The 19,625-nt window shown below is 30.8% G+C and overlaps 3 protein-coding genes across 4 annotated transcripts in view; all 3 read left to right on the top strand.

The window, feature by feature from the left end:
* The first annotated feature begins 827 nt into the window (after positions 1-827).
* Positions 828-1,704, top strand: JTBR (jumping translocation breakpoint protein JTBR). The gene is made up of 3 exons (XM_029303411.2): positions 828-1,041; positions 1,200-1,433; positions 1,500-1,704. The coding sequence occupies exons 1-3, from the start codon at positions 986-988 to the stop codon at positions 1,660-1,662; spliced, it is 453 nt and encodes a 150-aa protein (XP_029159244.1). The 5' UTR covers positions 828-985; the 3' UTR covers positions 1,663-1,704.
* Gstcd (glutathione S-transferase, C-terminal domain containing) lies at positions 1,661-3,593 on the top strand. The gene has a single exon (XM_029303409.2). It carries the CDS (start codon positions 1,733-1,735, stop codon positions 3,440-3,442), a length of 1,710 nt encoding a protein of 569 aa, XP_029159242.1. The 5' UTR covers positions 1,661-1,732; the 3' UTR covers positions 3,443-3,593.
* A 6,006-nt stretch (positions 3,594-9,599) lies between these two features.
* Positions 9,600-19,625, top strand: part of LOC114933295 (neurotrimin) — an 84,340-nt gene continuing 74,314 nt past the window's right edge. For both annotated transcript variants that reach the window (XM_085489373.1, XM_085489372.1), the window contains exon 1: positions 9,600-9,928. In XM_085489373.1, the coding sequence (XP_085345499.1) occupies positions 9,877-9,928 (52 nt within the window). In that variant the 5' untranslated portion in view covers positions 9,600-9,876. The remainder of the gene's footprint in view (positions 9,929-19,625) is intronic.

The raw sequence follows: 19,625 nt of genomic DNA, 5'->3' as shown, positions 1-19,625 counted from the left end.
ATATAACATATATTACATTGTAGTTATATTGTAATTATATACCAAATAGCACATTGATGTATTGATAAGTCAGTGCTATCTTGGGATATAATGACAATATAACTACAATGTGATATATGTAATATTAAAAATGTTACATCTATGAGTGGGAAATTACAACTAACATATACGTTACATGTAACATGCTTAAGTATATAACATTTATATACTGTGTTTGCTGGGAAGTTAAGAAATGTACTGTGATAATCTTAATTATTAATTTATTATAAGATTATGAAATGTACTAATTTTATGTGATACAATTTATGTGATAAATATATATATAAATATATATATATATATATAATATATATATATATCCTATTCAAAATACCATCGCACAATATTTCTTAATTCGTACTTCTTCTGCTTGCATTATATTTATATCATTAAATGGTATCGGCACTTCTCCTTCTTCCTCCAAATATACTTCATTTAATGGAATTCTCCATTTATAAGCAATGTTATGTAAAACACAACATGCATTTACAATTAGAGCTGTAAAGAATAGATTTAAAAAATACCTTTTCTTATCTCAATTATGCACTATAATTATTTACATACCAGCAAATTCTGGTGTATAATGTAATGTCCTCTCTTTTAATACGTATTTTAATCGCGCTCTACTCTACATAACATATAATGCAGTAGGATATACGACACATTTTGACATTATTCGACACAATAATTCTTGTCGAATAATCTCACGTGAAATATTTCGTGTTTTCACTATAGTGAAAATTAGCCAATCAACTGAATGCTCACTTTTGTCATTTTCACTAGGTTTTGAGATACACAATCGACCCCCTGTACTCGTCTATATTCTTTGCTTATACCGTGGCCAAGGTGTGAATCCTCCAGAATTTCCAAAAGTTGTCTAAAATCAAGTTGTACCATCATTCCTATTTGGATTTTTTTAATTGGATTGCAGAAATAGAAATTGGAAATGATTGAATCTTGTACGAAGAAACGAATGCTGCTAGGTATTACATTTTTAGGAGGGTTAGTTATAACTTATGTATAAAATGTATTAAAATGATACATTAATGTGATCACACAATATAAAGTATAATTATTAAATAATTAATCTAATTTCTCAGTAATAAATCATATAATTAGTAAAATCTGATAATAAGAATTAATAGTTTTAGTTTTTACAGATTAACAGTTTTGGCATTAATTATTGAGAGTCACTGGACAAGCAGCTCAAATAAGCTTTACATTGACAATTTTGAAAATAATTCTTCTTGCATTTCGAATGATGAGTATGAAATAATATCCGAATGCCATCCGTGTACAGCTTTTGAGATTGCCAGCGAAAGTATTGGCGTTTGTATTCATGCAAGATATAAGGAAGTACTAAAGTGTAAAAGTGGAGAAACGATAACAAGAAGGTAAAGCGCATTGATAAGATTTAATAGCAATGCCATGTTTTCACATGTATACATTTTACATTGCAGTTGTGACAAAATAGCTTGGCTAGAAGAAAGAACATTTTGGAAGTTTGAAGGTTTTATGTTTGCTTCCGCAATCATTTCTTGTCTTAGCACATATTGGAGAGAGAATATATTAAGACAGAGAATGATTAGAAAAGTAGCGAAACAATTGCGAATTAGTGTATAAATATTGTTAAAAGTTAAAGAACTTGTATATTTTATATTTTTATATGTGTGTGTCTTTGTATATTTGAAAAATGAGTGAAGTGTATTTAGCGATATATTCTATAGCAGAGTCGTGTCTTGCACCAATAGAAACGATAATAACTCTATTTATCATAAAATATTGCAAATCTTTAATTAATATCAAACTGATACCGATCAAGCAAGACTTATCTGAGCAAGGATATAAGATAAATCTTTCGAATTTTGCTTATGAGATTATAAATATGAATGAAATACCTTATTATGCAAGCTTGTGTGAATTACCAAATATTATTATAAATGAAAACAGCTATGTAGCTGGTTTGTGTACAGTCTTGAGGCAAATTGTTAAGGATGTAAGTGCAGAATCAATGCACTATTGTAACAAATTATTAGGATTTAAAGGATCTTGTTTAATGGCCTGTTCAGAGGCGAGCATATGGACTAAATTTTGTGAGGTTGATCTAATTTTAACATTGAAATCTTTAGATAAAAAAAATTTAGATAGACCTGAATTACCTATTAGCTTAGCTAGATTTGAACGTCACATGTCTCAACCAGTTAGATTACATAATTTATACAAGTATACAATGTGCAAAAAATTTGCTGCACTTAATGTAGCTAAACAGAATGAGACAGGTTTGCTGGAACATACATATGCGGAAGGGACATTTATTACATTAGCTGATATAATCATATTTGTGTGTATGCACATTCTACTGAATACATATTCAAATAAAACTATGCTAAAATTGGTACCCTTAACAGTTAAATGGTACAATAGGATGTTGACGGATCAATTCATAATAAAATGTTTAAATTGTTTACCTTTGTTAAAGACTCATAATTTAAGTACGCTTGAGTATACATTTCCAGCTGTGGTAAATGAAAGCTTATACAAAAGTGATCCTAAACGGTACAAGCCCAGAAATTGCGCATACACGAAGCAAGAAGATATAGAACATTCGTTGCAATTAGTGGAAGACATAAATATTTCAATGGAGTTCGATGCCGAACCTTTCGGTACGGAAATAAACTTGAATTGGTCTGAGGTACCGTTTGACGCAACACCAGAAGGCGGTTCATTGCCACCTGCCAGACTGCAGCGTAAGCAGGAGCAATTGCAAAACTTATGCAAACCCGTTTTAAAATTAGCGAAAGCGGGAGACGTCATCGTAGATTTTTGTTCAGGTAGTGGACATTTAGGAATATTGATAGCATACTTATTGCCTGGCTGCACAATTATTCTCTTGGAAAATAAAGAAGAATCCTTGAATAGAGCTAAGAAGAGGGTCCAAAGATTAAAATTGACGAATGTAAAATTTTGCCAATGTAATTTAGATTATTTCAAAGGAGATTTCGATGTCGGTACATCATTACACGCTTGCGGTTTAGCTACAGATTTAGTTATTCAGTGTTGCATACGAAAGAACGCGATTTTCGTGAGTTGTCCGTGTTGCTATGGCTCGCTACAAGATTGTCATCAATTAACGTATCCGCGAAGCGATATTTTTAAGAAGCGCATTGGCAATAAAGAATACTCGTTCCTAAGTCATGCTGCGGATCAAACGCACGAAGAATTTAATGTTAAGACTAAACAAGGCTATAGATGCATGACAATTGTAGATACAGATAGAAAGTTGTTTGCTGAACAATTTGAATATAAAGTTTATTTTGCAAAATTAGTTCCAGAAACATGTACGCTTAAGAATCATTTGTTAGTTGGTATACCAAAAGACAAATTAGCAAATGGTAATGTTTAAAAAAAATTGATTGTTTTACTGACGTCTTTTTTGCAAATAAACAACATTCTTATTAAAAAAAAAATGTATCTTTAATTACATCAACAATTTCTATATATCGATATAAATATGCAAATATATTTAAAATTACAAAATACGAGGATAATTATTATAAATCTTATATGTAATTAAAATATAAATATAGCTATTATGTGTGTAATATGATCTCTTATTAAGTCATATATACAATTTTTTTCGGATAAAGTAAGACGTGCAAATACATACAAGCAATCAAGAGCTAGCATCAATATCAATGTACATACTAAATATACTTGCATAAACAAATTCTTTTATTTTTTTGGACTTTCTTATTTAAATTTATTTATAATGTGGATTTATTAATAAAGTGAGATTATATCACTTATATAATACATACAAAAATTTTAAAAATTAATAACGGTGTAATTATATTTATAAAAAAGTTGAAAATCCAGAATTATAAAAAACAAAATATCAAATAAATTTTCTGAAATCCAAATTGAACAAAAATTTAGATGTGTGTGCTACTTATCCTATTTTTGAATTCTCACATTCTAAATCTTCTGATTTTTCGTCAATTATGTATACATACATATACCATCAAATCAGATTAAAAATTAAAGATTAAAGATTTTGACTAATCAAAACAAAAAGAGCTGAACTTTTTTTTTGATTCAAATTTCAATCTTTAATGCATAATTTGGTACAGGTTTTATCGCTCTGTGTTACATTGAAAATATTTATCAAAGCAATCACGAGGTATTGTTAAAGACAGCTGCCTTATATCACATAAAAATAGTTATATATCTTATCTCTTTTAATCACAATTAATTTATTTATGTTATGTTTTTTCTCTCTAAAAATATTTATTTATTTATTAGCTTTCTGAAAATCACTCTTTTAAAGTGTAATATATATATATATATATATATATATATATATATATGTGTGTGTGTGTGTGTGTGTGTGTGTGTGTGTGTGTTGCAGAATGTGACTTTCAGAAGTTACAGAATCATTATGCGTTGCAAGTTATAATTATGTATTTGTAATATACATTGGAAACTGTGTGTGTGCGTGTCTTATATTCTTATTAGTTATCTATATAGTTACGCTAATCTGATAAATATTAATATAAAAGTATAAAAACATATTGGCTCTTTTTTTTGCTGAATTTTATTTATACTGGTTATATTTGCAAATTTACTAGTACTGATCGTAATTTGAATTAATTAACATTTATAAGATATTTTTAGAACAATATATATGATAGCTGTTCTAAAGTGAGAGCCTTGTTTTGTTATCGAAACCGGAAATTTAGGCTGCCATTGCTGTTCACCTGGCATGAATGCAAATTTCAAATATTTTCTATTACGTTTAATCAGTGTCGAGTAAATATGAAAATATTGCTTGCATTAAAATTTCATACTTAATTTTTTTTTTTAATATTAAAAAAAAGTTTAAATATAAATTTATTGTTCAAGATTATATGCATATATATATATATATGGGGCATTATTTATGAAGTGATATCCACCTAAATTTTCAAATAAGTTTTCCAATCACGCTGAAATTTGCAGAAAGTGTAGTGCTATCAAAAATAAAATTATTCTTCAAGTTGTTTGGCCCACACCATACAGGCTCTGTGTTAACATATATTATATATATATATATATATATCTATATATATAAGCACCGTCCGTCTGTCTGTCTGTCTGTCTGTCTGTACCCGAACTACTTCCGCATTTGTGGACCGATTGTCTCGAAATTGGTACCAAAATGTTGCAAATTTTTCGGGGGTGGCTGCTGTGGGTTTTTTTTTAATTTTTTTATTTTTATTTTTTTTCCTCAGAGGAGAGTATGTTTTTGCAAAAAAAATTTTTTTTGCAATATTTCTGAACACATGGTATCAAAATGTTGCAAAATTTTTGGAGATAGCGACGATGCGGTTTTTTTAAGTGTTACACTTCTACCCACTCACCCACCCACGCATTTACCCACATGCATGCGCATTTATGGACCAATTTTTACGAAATTAGTACCAAAATGTTGCAAATTTTTCTGAGGAAACTGCTGTGTGGATTTTTTAAGTTTACGCCTCCACCCACGCACCCACCCGCGCAATCGCATACTTATGAACCGATTTTTTTTAAATCGGTACCAAATTGTTGCAAATTTTTTGGAGATGGAGACGATGCGGTTTTTTCAAGTGTTACACCTCCACCCACGCACCCACCCACGCGCATGCGCATTTATGGACCAATTTTCACGAAATTGGTACAAAAATGTTGCAAATTTTTCTGAGAAAGCTGCTGTGTGGGTTTTTTAAGTTTACGCCCCCACTCACGCATCCACCCACGCAATCGCATATTTATAAACGGATTTTTGTAAAAATTGGTACCAAAATGTTGCAAATTTTTTGGAGATGGCGACGATGTGGTTTTTTCAAGTGTTACACCTCCACCCACGCATTCACCCACACGCATGCACATTTATGGACCAATTTTCACGAAATTGGTACAAAAATGTTGCAAATTTTTCTGAGAAAGCTGCTGTGTGGTTCTTTTAAGTTTTATCCCCCCCATGCATCCACCCACGCATTCAAACATTTATTCACAGACTTTTTCGAAATTTGTACTCAAATTTTGTCCGGGATGGCTACTATATGATTTTAACAAATTTTTATCACTTTATTTATCCACCCACGCAACCACCCAAAAAAAATTTAAACATTTATTTTCATATAAATTTCGTGAAAGTCGGACAACAAATGTGGAAGTAGTTCGCGGTAATACAAAAAAAGAATTAATTTTTTGTGTTAAAACGGATTTAATATAGGCTATATGAGGACCGCGCGAAGCGCGGTCCGAATAGAAAGGCTTTGAGGACCGCGCGAAGCTCGGTCCGAAAAGCTAGTATATATATATATATATATATATATAATATATGTTAACACAGAGCCTGTATGGTGTGGGCCAAACATACATATATAATATATGACAAGTCACCACGCTTGGCCACAAGCAATAGAACTGGCCAGATATCTTTCTGTATTTGTAACAGCGTCCGAACTGCATCATAGATGACACGTTTGGTTCTAAAATATCTTGAAAACTAAAAGCCTGCCCATCTTGGCCTTGGAAGCGTTTTAAAGGGGAAGTTTTCCACTTTTTTTAAAGTTTTTTTGTAGAAAATCGAAGATGTCTAAATTTGAGAAAAAATTGATTTTTACTTTGTTTTTTAAAAATCTTATATAAATTGTTATTGAAAGAAAAAACTAATTCTACAAGATTAAAGTAGGTAAAAAAGCCAAACAACTTGAGGAATAATTTCACTTTTGATAGGACACTTTCTGCAAATTTCAGCGTGATTGGAAAACTTTGAAAATTTGGGTGGATCACTTCATAAATAATACCCCATATATATATATATATATATCACGGTTTTTATAATTTTATAATTATAAACTTTTATAATTATGAACTTTATTTATTCGGAAATTACAACATATAAACGTCACACACAAATATTATTAAAAATGAAATAGATTTTTTATATTTAAATACATTGTGCAATACATTGTGAGAATTATTCAGGAAGTGGATTATAAATCATTGATTAAGATGTTAATTTTACTCTTGCATGATATATTACATATATATTTTCGTGAAAGAATGATGCTAATTACAATTGCTTATTTGCGGCCGAATGAATCATACTCGACTTTATTCATACATTTGCGGTCAATACCGACTTAATTTATCTAACGTTCTTTGTTTTCGCGTAGAATATGACAATATATATCTATATTTTGGTGAAAGTAATTATTTATGGATAAAAGAATGTATTACTTTTTTTTTATTCCTGAAAACTAAATGTCCCTAAGCGTAAAGCTTCTACAAAAAAAAAATTAAATCTTAACCGAATTTGGCATTTCTCGTAAAAAAATGAGCGATCAGTAATTTTTCACGAATAAGTAAATTGTAAGTTAAGTCAAACACTATCGTTCAAATAAAATGTATACCTTGTCACATGTATGACATCATTATTTTTTGCAGTATTAGTCATGCTGTTGATAAGCCCTGTATATTACTGTGACAATACCATAATGATATACATCGATATAACATGTACCAAAAAGAGAAACTTGTAATATCTGACTCATAATATCTCATGTATATTTGATATAGTGGCTCATTTTTATTGAATATCAAATAGTTAATATAATAGTCTGTTTTATGATTTTTATGATTTCTTCTGTTATTGCTAGTTATTAATATTAATATTGCGAATATAAATAAATTACATAAACGTTTATAAAAAATGATTATGTATATGAAAACAAATTTTAATTTTTAGAATAAATATATGTGGCAAGAATCTTAAAAAATTGTAAAAAAATAAAATTTTTTTAAGCAAAAAATAATTAGTTTAAAAATTAATTTCTGAAAAGAAAAGATTAATTTCAAAGGAATGCATTAGTGCATATGCATGCATTATGCAAAATATGATTCTACTTGCTAAAGGAATATGCCCATTTTATATATGGATATAGTTACGAAATTATGCATAAAAGAAAGTTGCTTGTTAACGGATCGTTAAACTAACATTCTTTCAGTGTTTTGCAAAATCTCGTGTCAATGACTAACCATTTTTTTTCTTTTAAGATCGCGACGAATGAGAGGAATGTCGAACGTAGCCTTCAAGTTAAAAGGACACGTCGTCCTTCGTGCAATGCAAAAGTGGCGTCGGTGTTTGCACAGAAAGCTCGGAATTAAACGTTTTATGCCGTCATCGTATCTTGCACAATAAGAATGAATGGATGAGACGAAGGAAGACTCTGCGAGGCGGTGCTCATCACGTGCAAATCGTGTCTATATATACGCAAACAAATGTTGGTATGCCAATGCGTTTATTCTATATGCATCAGAGTCTTCGCGAGAAAATTTACACCTACTACTAACATTTTCATGTTTTTACGGCGACGTTAGTGCGACTACACAATGGATTTATCGTATCAAGACATACGTTATATTGATGTCAAATAGAAGAGACAAAAAGTAATATAATTTATAATAAAAAAAAAGTTTTTGCATTACAGACACGTGAGTAAATTTGAATAAATTTTTATTATCGAATTGCAATTATCACATGTTTTGATACACACTTTTATGCTGTCTATGTCTGACTCGAAAAAATTGGGAAGATGTGTATTTTGTTTGAGTGCTCATATATAATTTTAAAATGTTATATAATTTTAAAATACTTATAATTAAAAAATCCCAATTTAAATTACGATAAAATACGTGAAAATAAATTGAATAAAATATGTGACATATATTGATATAAGCTTAATAGCATTTTCAGATCAAGATCAAAGATTTACACAGCTTTTATCATGATTCATTCTGATACAATCTAAAAATATGCGTGTCACGTGTCTATGCAAAGATAAAATATTAGTGCAATATTAATGGTAATCAAATAGAAGCTTAAATGGAGTGTATATCCAGATAATTTCATCGCAATTGAACAAGTTCCTTGATTATTGGTTTCGGTGCGAAATAAAGTCTATAATTGCACAATTTTCGACGCAACGTGATGAAATAAATATTATTAAATATTTAAATATTATAAATATTTAAATTTGTAAATCAAGTTTCCCCAATCCTTATTTATGCGATATTCAACAAAAATAATAATTTATCTGTGTCCAATCAAGTGTTTCATCAAACGCTGTTTAATCGTTCCATTTAAACAGATGTCATTCCGCCAATGTTTTTTTTAAATATTTCCTTTCAAATATCGCTTTAAAAATTCCTAAAAACAACTTATTATATATATATATATATATATATTTATATATATATGTATGTATATTAAAATTTTTGTTATTTTATGAACGTATGTACATTAAATTTTAATTTAGCATAAACAGTGATAACAGAATTTGCGGTATGTTAAACAAACCATGATAGAAGGTAGACTTTAACGCGAAGCATGATGCGACATATGCAAACATAACACGCGGCTTGCACGTATACACGCACACACAGTCGGAAGATCAATCGACTGCGCAGCCAACTCGCGCAAGTCCCCGTAAAAAGCCGGGGGCGCGATTCTGTCGGTCTTCGTATACCGCGCGCGTTTCCTCGCTCAGTTTGTATTTGGTATCTAGCTGGATTCGACGACGACGATAGACGGTACGTTCGATTTCTGCGATTCGAATCAAGCACATATTTTTTTTAAATATAAAATTAACACGATAACAAAGGATCGTACGACCGCGGCGAAAAAGTTTATTTTTGCGAGATTCGGAACGGACACGAAGAAAAAAATAGTGCGCGTTGTGTGCCATTAGTTTGTCAAGTGGTTTAAAAAAATTCTGAAGACAGACGCGCAGGTGTCGACGTGGAAAGATGCTGCCACCGCGAATACTCGGTCTGTTGGTGATTCTTCTCGCTATGCAAGGTAATTTTTTTTATTTATTTTCTTCCTCTCGTCATTTTTGATTGGCAATGTATTCGATGATTGTCATTGTAATTTTACAGAAAAGTGTTGGGAACTTTTAGGATTTTTTAAAAATATTATCAATAGATTATATTTTATAAAAGAACTTTAAGAAGATTAATGTTGTTTTTGATATCATTTGAACTAACTAGAGACTTTGACATTTGTGAAGCAACTACTTTAGATAAGATTTTGTTATCTATACTCCATTTTATCTTCAATATTTGTTGTGTGAAGAAAATTATATTTTATTTTTGTCATTCACAATGATATTATTTTTGTACACAAAAGTTAATAGAAAAATTTATTATATCTTATTATATTTGAGAAATTCTTATTATCTCTTACACTACAAATGTATAAATTCGAGTAAAATGTCGAGAAAAACAAATTGCATTTCATTTTTATTATTATAATTTGGGATATTAATTCAGATCAATAATTCACGAAAAAAGAATACATACGATAGAAATCGAAATAGTAATCTAAGATAGTTATATTCACATTTATGACTGCTCGTGCCTTTTCGGGTGAAAGTGGTGAGCTAAGAGAACCTATTGCAAAATCCTCGATTTATTATTACGCCGTGTCAAGGAACGCTGCGTTTACGGATGCATTACAGATGATGATGACGTGGAATAGATCGCGGTAACAAATAATCATTCCGCCAGTAAGATGAGAATGCTATCGATCACCATCTCATTACAAGCCGGCAAAAATCGAGATTGCGCCATCAGTGTGCATTGTCGATCTGTCTTTCTCTTTCTCTCTCTCATTGCACCGCGAGTTATTCAAATAAGAAGCTCGATCGCTTGATCAAATGAATTCATCGATGCGCGACAACTTGGCGCGACAGGATAAGATTTCATACTTAAGAGAAGTAAAATAATGTAAATTCTAATATCTGCTCTTCCAGGAAAGTCTTTTCTTAAAATTGTTGAATCCACAGAGAAAAAAAAGAATCCTTGATTCAAATATATTTTTATTCTTGAACGTTATTTGATTAATTTAAGTATAGAATGCTCTTTGTAATCACAAATTTTCATTTGCCTTAATAATAAATAAGTTTGTGTTAAGTATATTTTATCCTTAAGATATATTCTTGTTTTAAAAATCACATATTGTAAAAACAAACTTAGTCACATTTGAACTAAGAATAATAATTTTTATTATATTCTTCATATTATCTATATTTGAAAGTACCGCTTATATTCGATGCTCACTTGTCCTTGCAATACTTATAAGTAAATTTCAGCTTTAACCAAGAATATTTTGCACTTTGTTTTAAGAATAAATTATCCTTTATTCAAAATTAATTATATTTGGCGCTATTATAAGGATAAAATATACTTGAATCAAAGCATATTTACATTCTTTTAAGGATACTGTTTTTTCTGTGCATATATATATTCGAAGATGTTTTTGATTTTTTATGTAATTTACAAATAAAATGTTTCTTCACTTTACATATATAAATTATGTTATATAAGTATTCTAAGACTTTTGTTTTTATAATCTATAAATGTCGCTCTCTTGTGATTAAGATAACTATGTTGATTTGACCTTTAATTACTTATTCTTGCTTCTCTCCGAGTACAAAAATATTAGAGTCAATAAAAAATAAAAAATCACCGAAAAATGATTAGATTCATATTCATGCAGAATTTGAAATAAAAATGTGACAATAGAAAAAAGGAGACACATGTCTTGACATATTTCTGTAGAAATGATTGCGAGCGCTAGTGGCCATTGTGTAACTTTTAATCGGCATGCAAGTCGCTGTTGCGGAAGAAGCAATTACGTATTTTAAAAAAAGCTTAATTACGTTTCCTGGTGTACCTACGCACCGGAAGATGTTTACGCCGGGGCGAGTCGATTCGTCGATGCACCAAATCGCATCATTGAGTGCATCGAGAACGACGCTTATTGTGCTAATCTTCGAGATGTTGAATTGATTGACTAAGGCTCGATTAAAAGTTATAAAGAAAATTATAAAATTACATACCAACAGTTTAACATTTAGCTTATTTCTTCATTAAATAAATTCTGAGGAGAAATCTTCTATGTTTTTACATCGTTGGTTTTAAAATAGCGAATAATAGAAAATTAATTCCGCGATTATTATTTCCTGAATTAATAAATTTATTAATCGTTGGGACGACACCGAATCAAATTTGTTAAAAACACGGAAAACAAAAATTAACTAATATAGCTAAATTTTAGCTGTCTCTATATTACATATAGCTTTTAAGTATGATAATTAAATTTCAGGTGTCATATAGGAACAGCTAAAATTTAGCTATGTGGCTAATTTTTTTTTTGTTAAGACTTAATATGAAAAATATACTAATATATAAGTTAAAATATTAATAGGTTAAAAGCGTGCGATATCCACTTTCACACGATCATCGAGCGGTTTTCCGTTCTATGTTCGTTCCTCGTTTCCGGCGTCTGTCGCGGCGATTATATAACTTGCTCTTAAAAATCGAGAAAATATCCGACCATATCGCGTTTGAGGAAGGATATGTCGGGGACGGATACTCTGAATTGTCGAAAGGAAGAAAGAGTCTCTCGCAAAAAGAACCGGCGAATTCCATTGAGGATTCTGCACGTGAAACATCGCGAGCGTTTGGCCCACAGAGAACCGGTGGCAATGGCTGAATGGCTTGAAAATAAGATGAACGAGACTGATTGCCAGGTGGGGGAGAGAGTATACGCGGGGGAGGGGGAGAGGGAAGGCCAGGTGAACACGAATTTCAGGTAGGAGAAAGAAGGGCCCAAGGGGGCAGATGGTTGGGACGCGGCTGGCCGGTCCGAGAACGATTCACAACTTTTTGGTATATAACTGTCCGCTCTCAGAAAAAATCCCTCTTCTCGAAAGCACATATCCACAGAGTCGTTCCATTTTCTCCTTCTTTAATAATAGGAGCGGCTCCTTTCCTTTCTTCTTATCCTGGATGAACGGCGGACCAACGCCGACTCGTCGTTTCGTGCGTGACTGCATGCGATCATGATGCGCCGTCCAAAGTTCTAGACGAACAGCGGAATTAGGAGAGAACCGGAATATGTACACGTCTATCTCTTGCTTAAATCGGGTATCATAAAGTAAGAAAAATTAATCAACCGTGAAATATTATTTTGGCTTATTGTTGGCAAAGGTATCCTTGACTAAGCTTTGGAATTCTTTTTGCGAAAAATAAGTTCTCAAATATAAAAAAATTAGCTACCATAGCTAAATTTTAGCTGTCCTTATATTACAACCTGAAATTTAATTATCATGCGTTAGCTATGGTAACTAATATTTTTAGCTATAGTTTAATGAAGAATTTTATAGTCCAAAAAATATCAGCTATTATAGCTTAAATTTAGGCATGATAACTAAATTTCATGTCTAATATAAGGACAGCTAAAATTTAGCAGTAGTAGCTATTTTTTCTATGTAGGGCAAAGAAAACAAAAAATAATATATTTATAATTATTAATTTCTTTTTAAATCTAACGACAGGATATATTTAATTTATTATAAATCAATCCGAAATTTTTGATCATTTTAGATATCTTCAATTATTTGTCAGAGAATGCTATCAATTTTATTTAAAAATCTTTACAATGTCGCGGTTATGCTCTTCGTAATTATTTTAATTAGATAGTTATATCATTTTGGAGCAATTTCTGCTAAAATTTATAATATTATTTCATCCTTTGTAAAGAAGGAAAAAGATCTTTCAGAGTCGGATTTTACTTGAAGGAAATTTAGAAAGATGATCTTTCAGAAAAATATTCTTTAAGAACTTTGTATGGAGCTAAGTGAAGTAGGATCTTCAATACACGAGTATGATATGAAACACTGATAATAACCGAGAAGAGAGCGCGGTGACTTGGGTGATAGTTGGGCGACATAGTGTCGTGGAGCGAACGCGCGATCGAGTCTCCAAGGACTCGGTCGGAATTTGAATTGGTGATTCGATAGCAGTGATGTATGAGTCGAATTGCATAGCGATAGTCGCGGGAGTGCAATAATTTGGATGTAGTTCTGATGACAGACATTATCGCCCCGAATTACAGTCGCTCCGTAAAATTTAGCAGTTCGGCTCGGTTTATAATTACGCGCGACCCACATTAGGCTAATTTGCGAAACAACGTTAGGCGTCTTAAAGGTCAAGCAATGTGACAACAATTTATATCATCAATCATATTTTATAGATATAGATAACCCAGAAAAAAATTGAATTTTTCAGATTATTAAGTAATACAACTTTTAGTAAATTGACGAGAAAGAAAATCTGCTTTTTTTTAAATCTCCTATGATTGAATAAGATAGTTGGAGAGAGGGCAATTCAGAAATGTTCTAATTTTATTTAAAATTTTTTAACGATTTAAAACAGAGTAAAATGAGAATTGAAAGACGTTGAAGGATGTAATGAAAAACTTTTTGTAAATGATAAAAAATTTTGAAAAATTCGTTATCAATACATATATATTATTGACTCATATGCATGTCAAAGATTGCGAGCACTAACGGGTTCTCTCTTTCGCAATAAGACAGCACATTTTTTAAATGTACCGAACGCGGGGTGAAAAGAGGAAAAGTCAGTTGCACAAGATAACATGTATGCACGATATGTGAACACGCGCGTTGTGTGTCATATGGTTGCGTAATCAAATAGGCATTGCAAGGATTCTCGTCCATGTTTCTCCTTGAATCATTTGTTATTTTTCTTCCGCTATGCTGTCGAGATTCGTAGAGAAAAATCAAATCTTAGATTCGATTTAATTAAAATTCAATTTGTCAATGAAAAACTTTATTCTCTTGCTTAAATGATAGTATCGAAAAGGGAGTAGTTCGAAAAAACCTAGAGAAATTTAAGGGTAAATGTAAATGATATTTGGCAACAGCGAAACGACATCCCAGTTTAAATTCCCAGTCGTTTGTTGTATGACACAGGAATTTGTTGATTCTACTTTGCCTATACCTACATTGTCATCAATCTATCTATTATTATTTCACTTTACACCTGTATTGAAAAACATATCTTTTTATTACATTTTATTTATTAAATGACATTCTTTTTAAACGTCGATGATACAATTTCTTGATATAATGGGATGATTGTCACAAACAGGGATGTGCATTATTTGAAATAAATGCACTTAAAATGAAAATATAAAGTGCAAAATGCCTATTTTGTATTTGGAATTTAAAATATGTTTTCAAAAACTATTTTACATTTACATTTAAATGGTCTTTATTACCCATTTTTTATTTAAAATGCATTTGCCTTGCAAACTATAAATTAATCGAGATATCCATTTTGCACATCCTGGTCACAAAAGCCGAATCTTAGATTCGATTTAATTAAAATTAATATGTATGTATAACAATCAAAATGTTATTAAAGAAATCATTAAGTAAATATTTGTGAATAATAATTAACAGTTTTTATAATTCTATATACATATAAATACATTTATAATTTTTTTGTTCATATTAAAAAATATAAAGTTTATATAAAGTTTATAAAAGTTTAAACTACTTATAAAAATAAAGCTTATAAAGGTTTATAAAAAGTTTATAAAAATTTAATAAAGAAATGAGAATTTAAATATAAATAATAATTGTAAGAAGTAAATAATAAAAAAATATGAATTTATAAATATTTCAAATGGACAGTTTCCAACTATTTTCTATTTTAAATGGATTTGGATATCCATTTTGTACATTTCTGATCATAAAAGCCGAATCTTGGATTTGGTTTAATTAAAACTCAATTTGTCAATGAAAAACTTTTAATAATTTAGGATTTATTCCCTTGCTTAAATAGCAGTATCAAAAAGGGAGTAGTTCGAAAAAAAACCTAGAGAAAATATAAATGAGAGTTTTGACAATAGCAAAATAACATCCCGGTTTAAATTCCCAGATATTTGTTGTATGACACAGGAATTTGTTGATTAATATAATTCTACTTTTGCCTCTATATTGTCATCAATCTGTTATTTCACTCTGCACTTTTGTTGAAAAACACATTTCTTTTTATTACATTTTATTTATGGTGTATTCCTTTTAAATGCCGATGATAACATTTTTTAATATAATGGGATGATTGTCACAAAAACCGAGTCTTAAACTCGATTTAATTAAAATTCAATTTCTTAATGAAAAACTTGTAATAATATATTCTCTTGCTTAAATGGCAGTCTCAAAAAAAATAGTAGTTTAGAAAAAACCTACATCTATTTTAAGCGATTGTGTGAAATTTTTATCTAATCGCTGAGGATAATTATTTAATGCAATGTAATTCATGTAAGTCCTATGATATCTTATAATCGTACGTATAATTTTCTGATACTTTCTCTTGAGGATATACGTGTCGACGTGATGTATAAATATATTTATCAAAAGGTTACGTCACACATGCATGTTAGTTTAAACCTAATTAAATAATTGAGCTTGATATAGCCGAGGGAGAGAGGGAAAACATTCTACGGGAAATCAGCCCGCATGAGAAAAAGCGCTTTTGTCTGTGTAAACCTTAAGCGGAAGGCACTTTTCCGGAATATCCTTGGTAAGATGACAATATTAATCGCTATATACCTACATTTCTGTGAGGAAACGCGATACTGAAGTCAGCCGGACTGTCCATATATAAGTTTGTCAGTAGAAAGGACAGCTGGTTTCTCTAACTCTTCGAGTCTTTGGATCCTATCTTGTGTCCGTGTAACCGTCATAAATATTTTCTTATTTCTTTAGCATATTTATACGAAAAGGAATATCGAATAAAATCTCGTTTTTTTTTAATAATTTTACTCTCATCTATCTTTATCTATTTTTATAGACGGTAGTTTTGTTATTGAAGCTGCTGTTTTATTTCGCGAAGAAATGTTACAATCTTGTTGATTAAGCCTAATTTCTAATTTCAATTTTTATCTTATTGCCTCCGGCGTCATGTCACCGTTGCAAGATTACAGGAAAGATTAAAGGAAATAGCTACTCTTACGCGGACCAAGAAAAACGGACAGTTGTACGAATAGGTTCGCTTTCGAAACGTCAATTTAATGTCTCATTTAACGCGAAATAGCGCATTAATTATCGTAACAACGTGGTTATAATGCATTTAATAACGCAATAATAATAACGTTTTGTGCACGCATTTGCTCTGGCAACGCGTAAGAAAATCCAGGGAATGTATGATTATCGGTCTTCGGATTACAGCTCTGCTCAAGCAAGATTGCGCCTTTCGCCCTTACATAACAAACATTTTATTATATCGTTGTGGCAATTCCCGTGGATGATTTGAATGCGAGGTATTTGGCATTTTTCCCGCACGTTGGAGTTGGAAACGCGATAAAGCCGTTATGTATACGTATTTGCTTAAGAATCTTATCGTGCGAGCTGGGCATGCTTTCAAGTATGCCGATGTTTACTGGCAAAATTAGCATGTAATTAATCCCCGATTAATACCGTAATCTCGTCAGCAAGTTACCGAGACGAGAAGCTTCTTATTATTACGACCTTCATTCCTATGTCTGTCGAAATATGTATAAATCAGAAACGGAATTTTTTGTTATACCATGGCGCCTTTGACTTCTCGCGAATGCAACCGATAGCGTTATTATGATTCTTCCTCCTTGTTATGTAATCGTTATTCTAAGAAATATTTATAGCAATATCGCATTTCGTCACATCGCACTTGCTGGTTCGCGTTTTGATCTTTGTAGCCGGATGTAGTTTTCTTGTAAATTGATCTTGGGTGTGTCTTGGAAAATTGTTCCAACTGTTGAATAGTGAGAACAGTGAGAATTGTCGCTAAATCTCTTTCGTAAAACTTGAGGCGTTTACGCCCGATAGATATTATTCAAAATTATAAATTCAAATTCTCCTTGTTAAGAAGTAATATCGAACTTTAAATATGACAAGACACACCATTATTTTTCGTCATTTAGTTTTTACACACAGGGATAATTTCTTTTCTTAGAATTTACCCTGAAAATCATAGTATTGGAAGAATGTTTTCTGATTAATATTTACCACAATGTAGAATTTTACTATATACATAGTAAAATTAATCGAAAATATTTTATATCTTATTGTAGTAAATGATGTAAAAACTTTGAAGTCACCAGATAAAAATTAAAAAATGGTAGTAATTTAATCAACCAACTCTGGAAAATTAAGTGATATTTATTTAATATTCACGACGTTTCGGCCATGAGTTTCGGCCTTTATCAAGTGCTACAATATATAATAATGACAATTATTAGAAAATTAAAAAATTAAAAAGTAACAAAGCAACTGTAATAAAACAATAAATATTTCCACACAATTATATGTAAACCTATCTAAAACATAACTTTTTATAAAAAACTTAATCTTTGATCTTAGAATGTGACAAGATATAATGTGAAACAATTTACTATGTTATTGTGTCGGTTTCAAGCTCTTTATATACTCATTACTTTGATCAAACTAAACGACCTTTATTAGTTTTTCGTAAACAATATTTAGATTATCCGTGTCTTTTTGTAAATTGATTGTATTGTCAAATTTTTTGATAAAAAACATCTCCGCGATTTCTAGTTTTCGTACATATTTCTCATGATGTAAAATTTCAGGAGCGGACCAATCAAAATCATGACCATTATCCAATTTATGATTACTAATGACTGAATAATTACTATTGTGTTGTCCCTTGATGTTATTAAAATGTTCTTTTATACGTGTGCCTAATTGTCGTTTAGTCTGACCGATGTATGATGAGGAACAATTTGCGCAATTAATTTTGTATACTCCTGTTTTTTTCTTTTAAAGGTAAAGGATCTTTGACACGTTTAATTAGTGTATTCAATTTTTTCGGTATACAATAAACGCTTTGCATGCCTATAGATTGTAATAATCTCGAAACGTCTTCACTTAGTTCTTTGACGTACGGTAATTTTATGATGCGGTCAAATTTTTTACTAACTAAATTATCATTACTTGATTCCTCTCGACCAATAGAGCCAAACGCGATGTTATTGCGACAATTATGAAGGAAAGAACATTTTGAAAAGGAATTTGAATCCGATTCAGCCGACTTTCGGACCAATATTTTTCTCGCCTATTTCTTTACAGGGGATGTTAAGAGAAGGAACAGGGGGAATTTTTGAGATCCCAACCATAGGATTCAAATTCCTTTTCAAAATGTTCTTTCCTTCATAATTGTCGCAATAACATCGCGTTTGGCTCTATTGGTCGAGAGGAATCAAGTGGAGATTGTGGCTTTAAAAATTAAAAGAGCTGACTAAATAAGTATTAAATTATCATTGTCAACATTGCGATCGTCGTTATTTCGTGTCTCAAGCAATTTTAGCCTATTTTTTACAAACTTATTAACCACATTCAACGAAAAACCATTGTTCATCAGTATTGATTTTACTTTAGCGATGTTCACTTGATGAAAACTGTCGTCCGATAATAAAATCGCATGATCGACCAGACTAAAAATGGTATTCTTTTTGTATTTAAATAGATGGTTTGAATAATAATTGATATATCTACCCGAACATGTGGGTTTCATAAACCAATTAGTTAATAGGATACCATTTCTTCTGATCACAGTAGTTTTCAAAAAATTAATCGAGTCGTCACTTTCAATTTCATGAGTAAATTTTAATCTAGGAT

Source organism: Nylanderia fulva, unplaced genomic scaffold, assembly GCF_048542155.1.
Source record: "Nylanderia fulva isolate GAGA-0341 unplaced genomic scaffold, ASM4854215v1 Scaffold81, whole genome shotgun sequence".
In the NCBI taxonomy this organism is placed as follows: Eukaryota; Metazoa; Arthropoda; class Insecta; order Hymenoptera; family Formicidae; genus Nylanderia; species Nylanderia fulva.
Note: the sequence above shows the minus strand (reverse complement) of the source record. Positions and strands in the feature narration are given on the sequence as shown.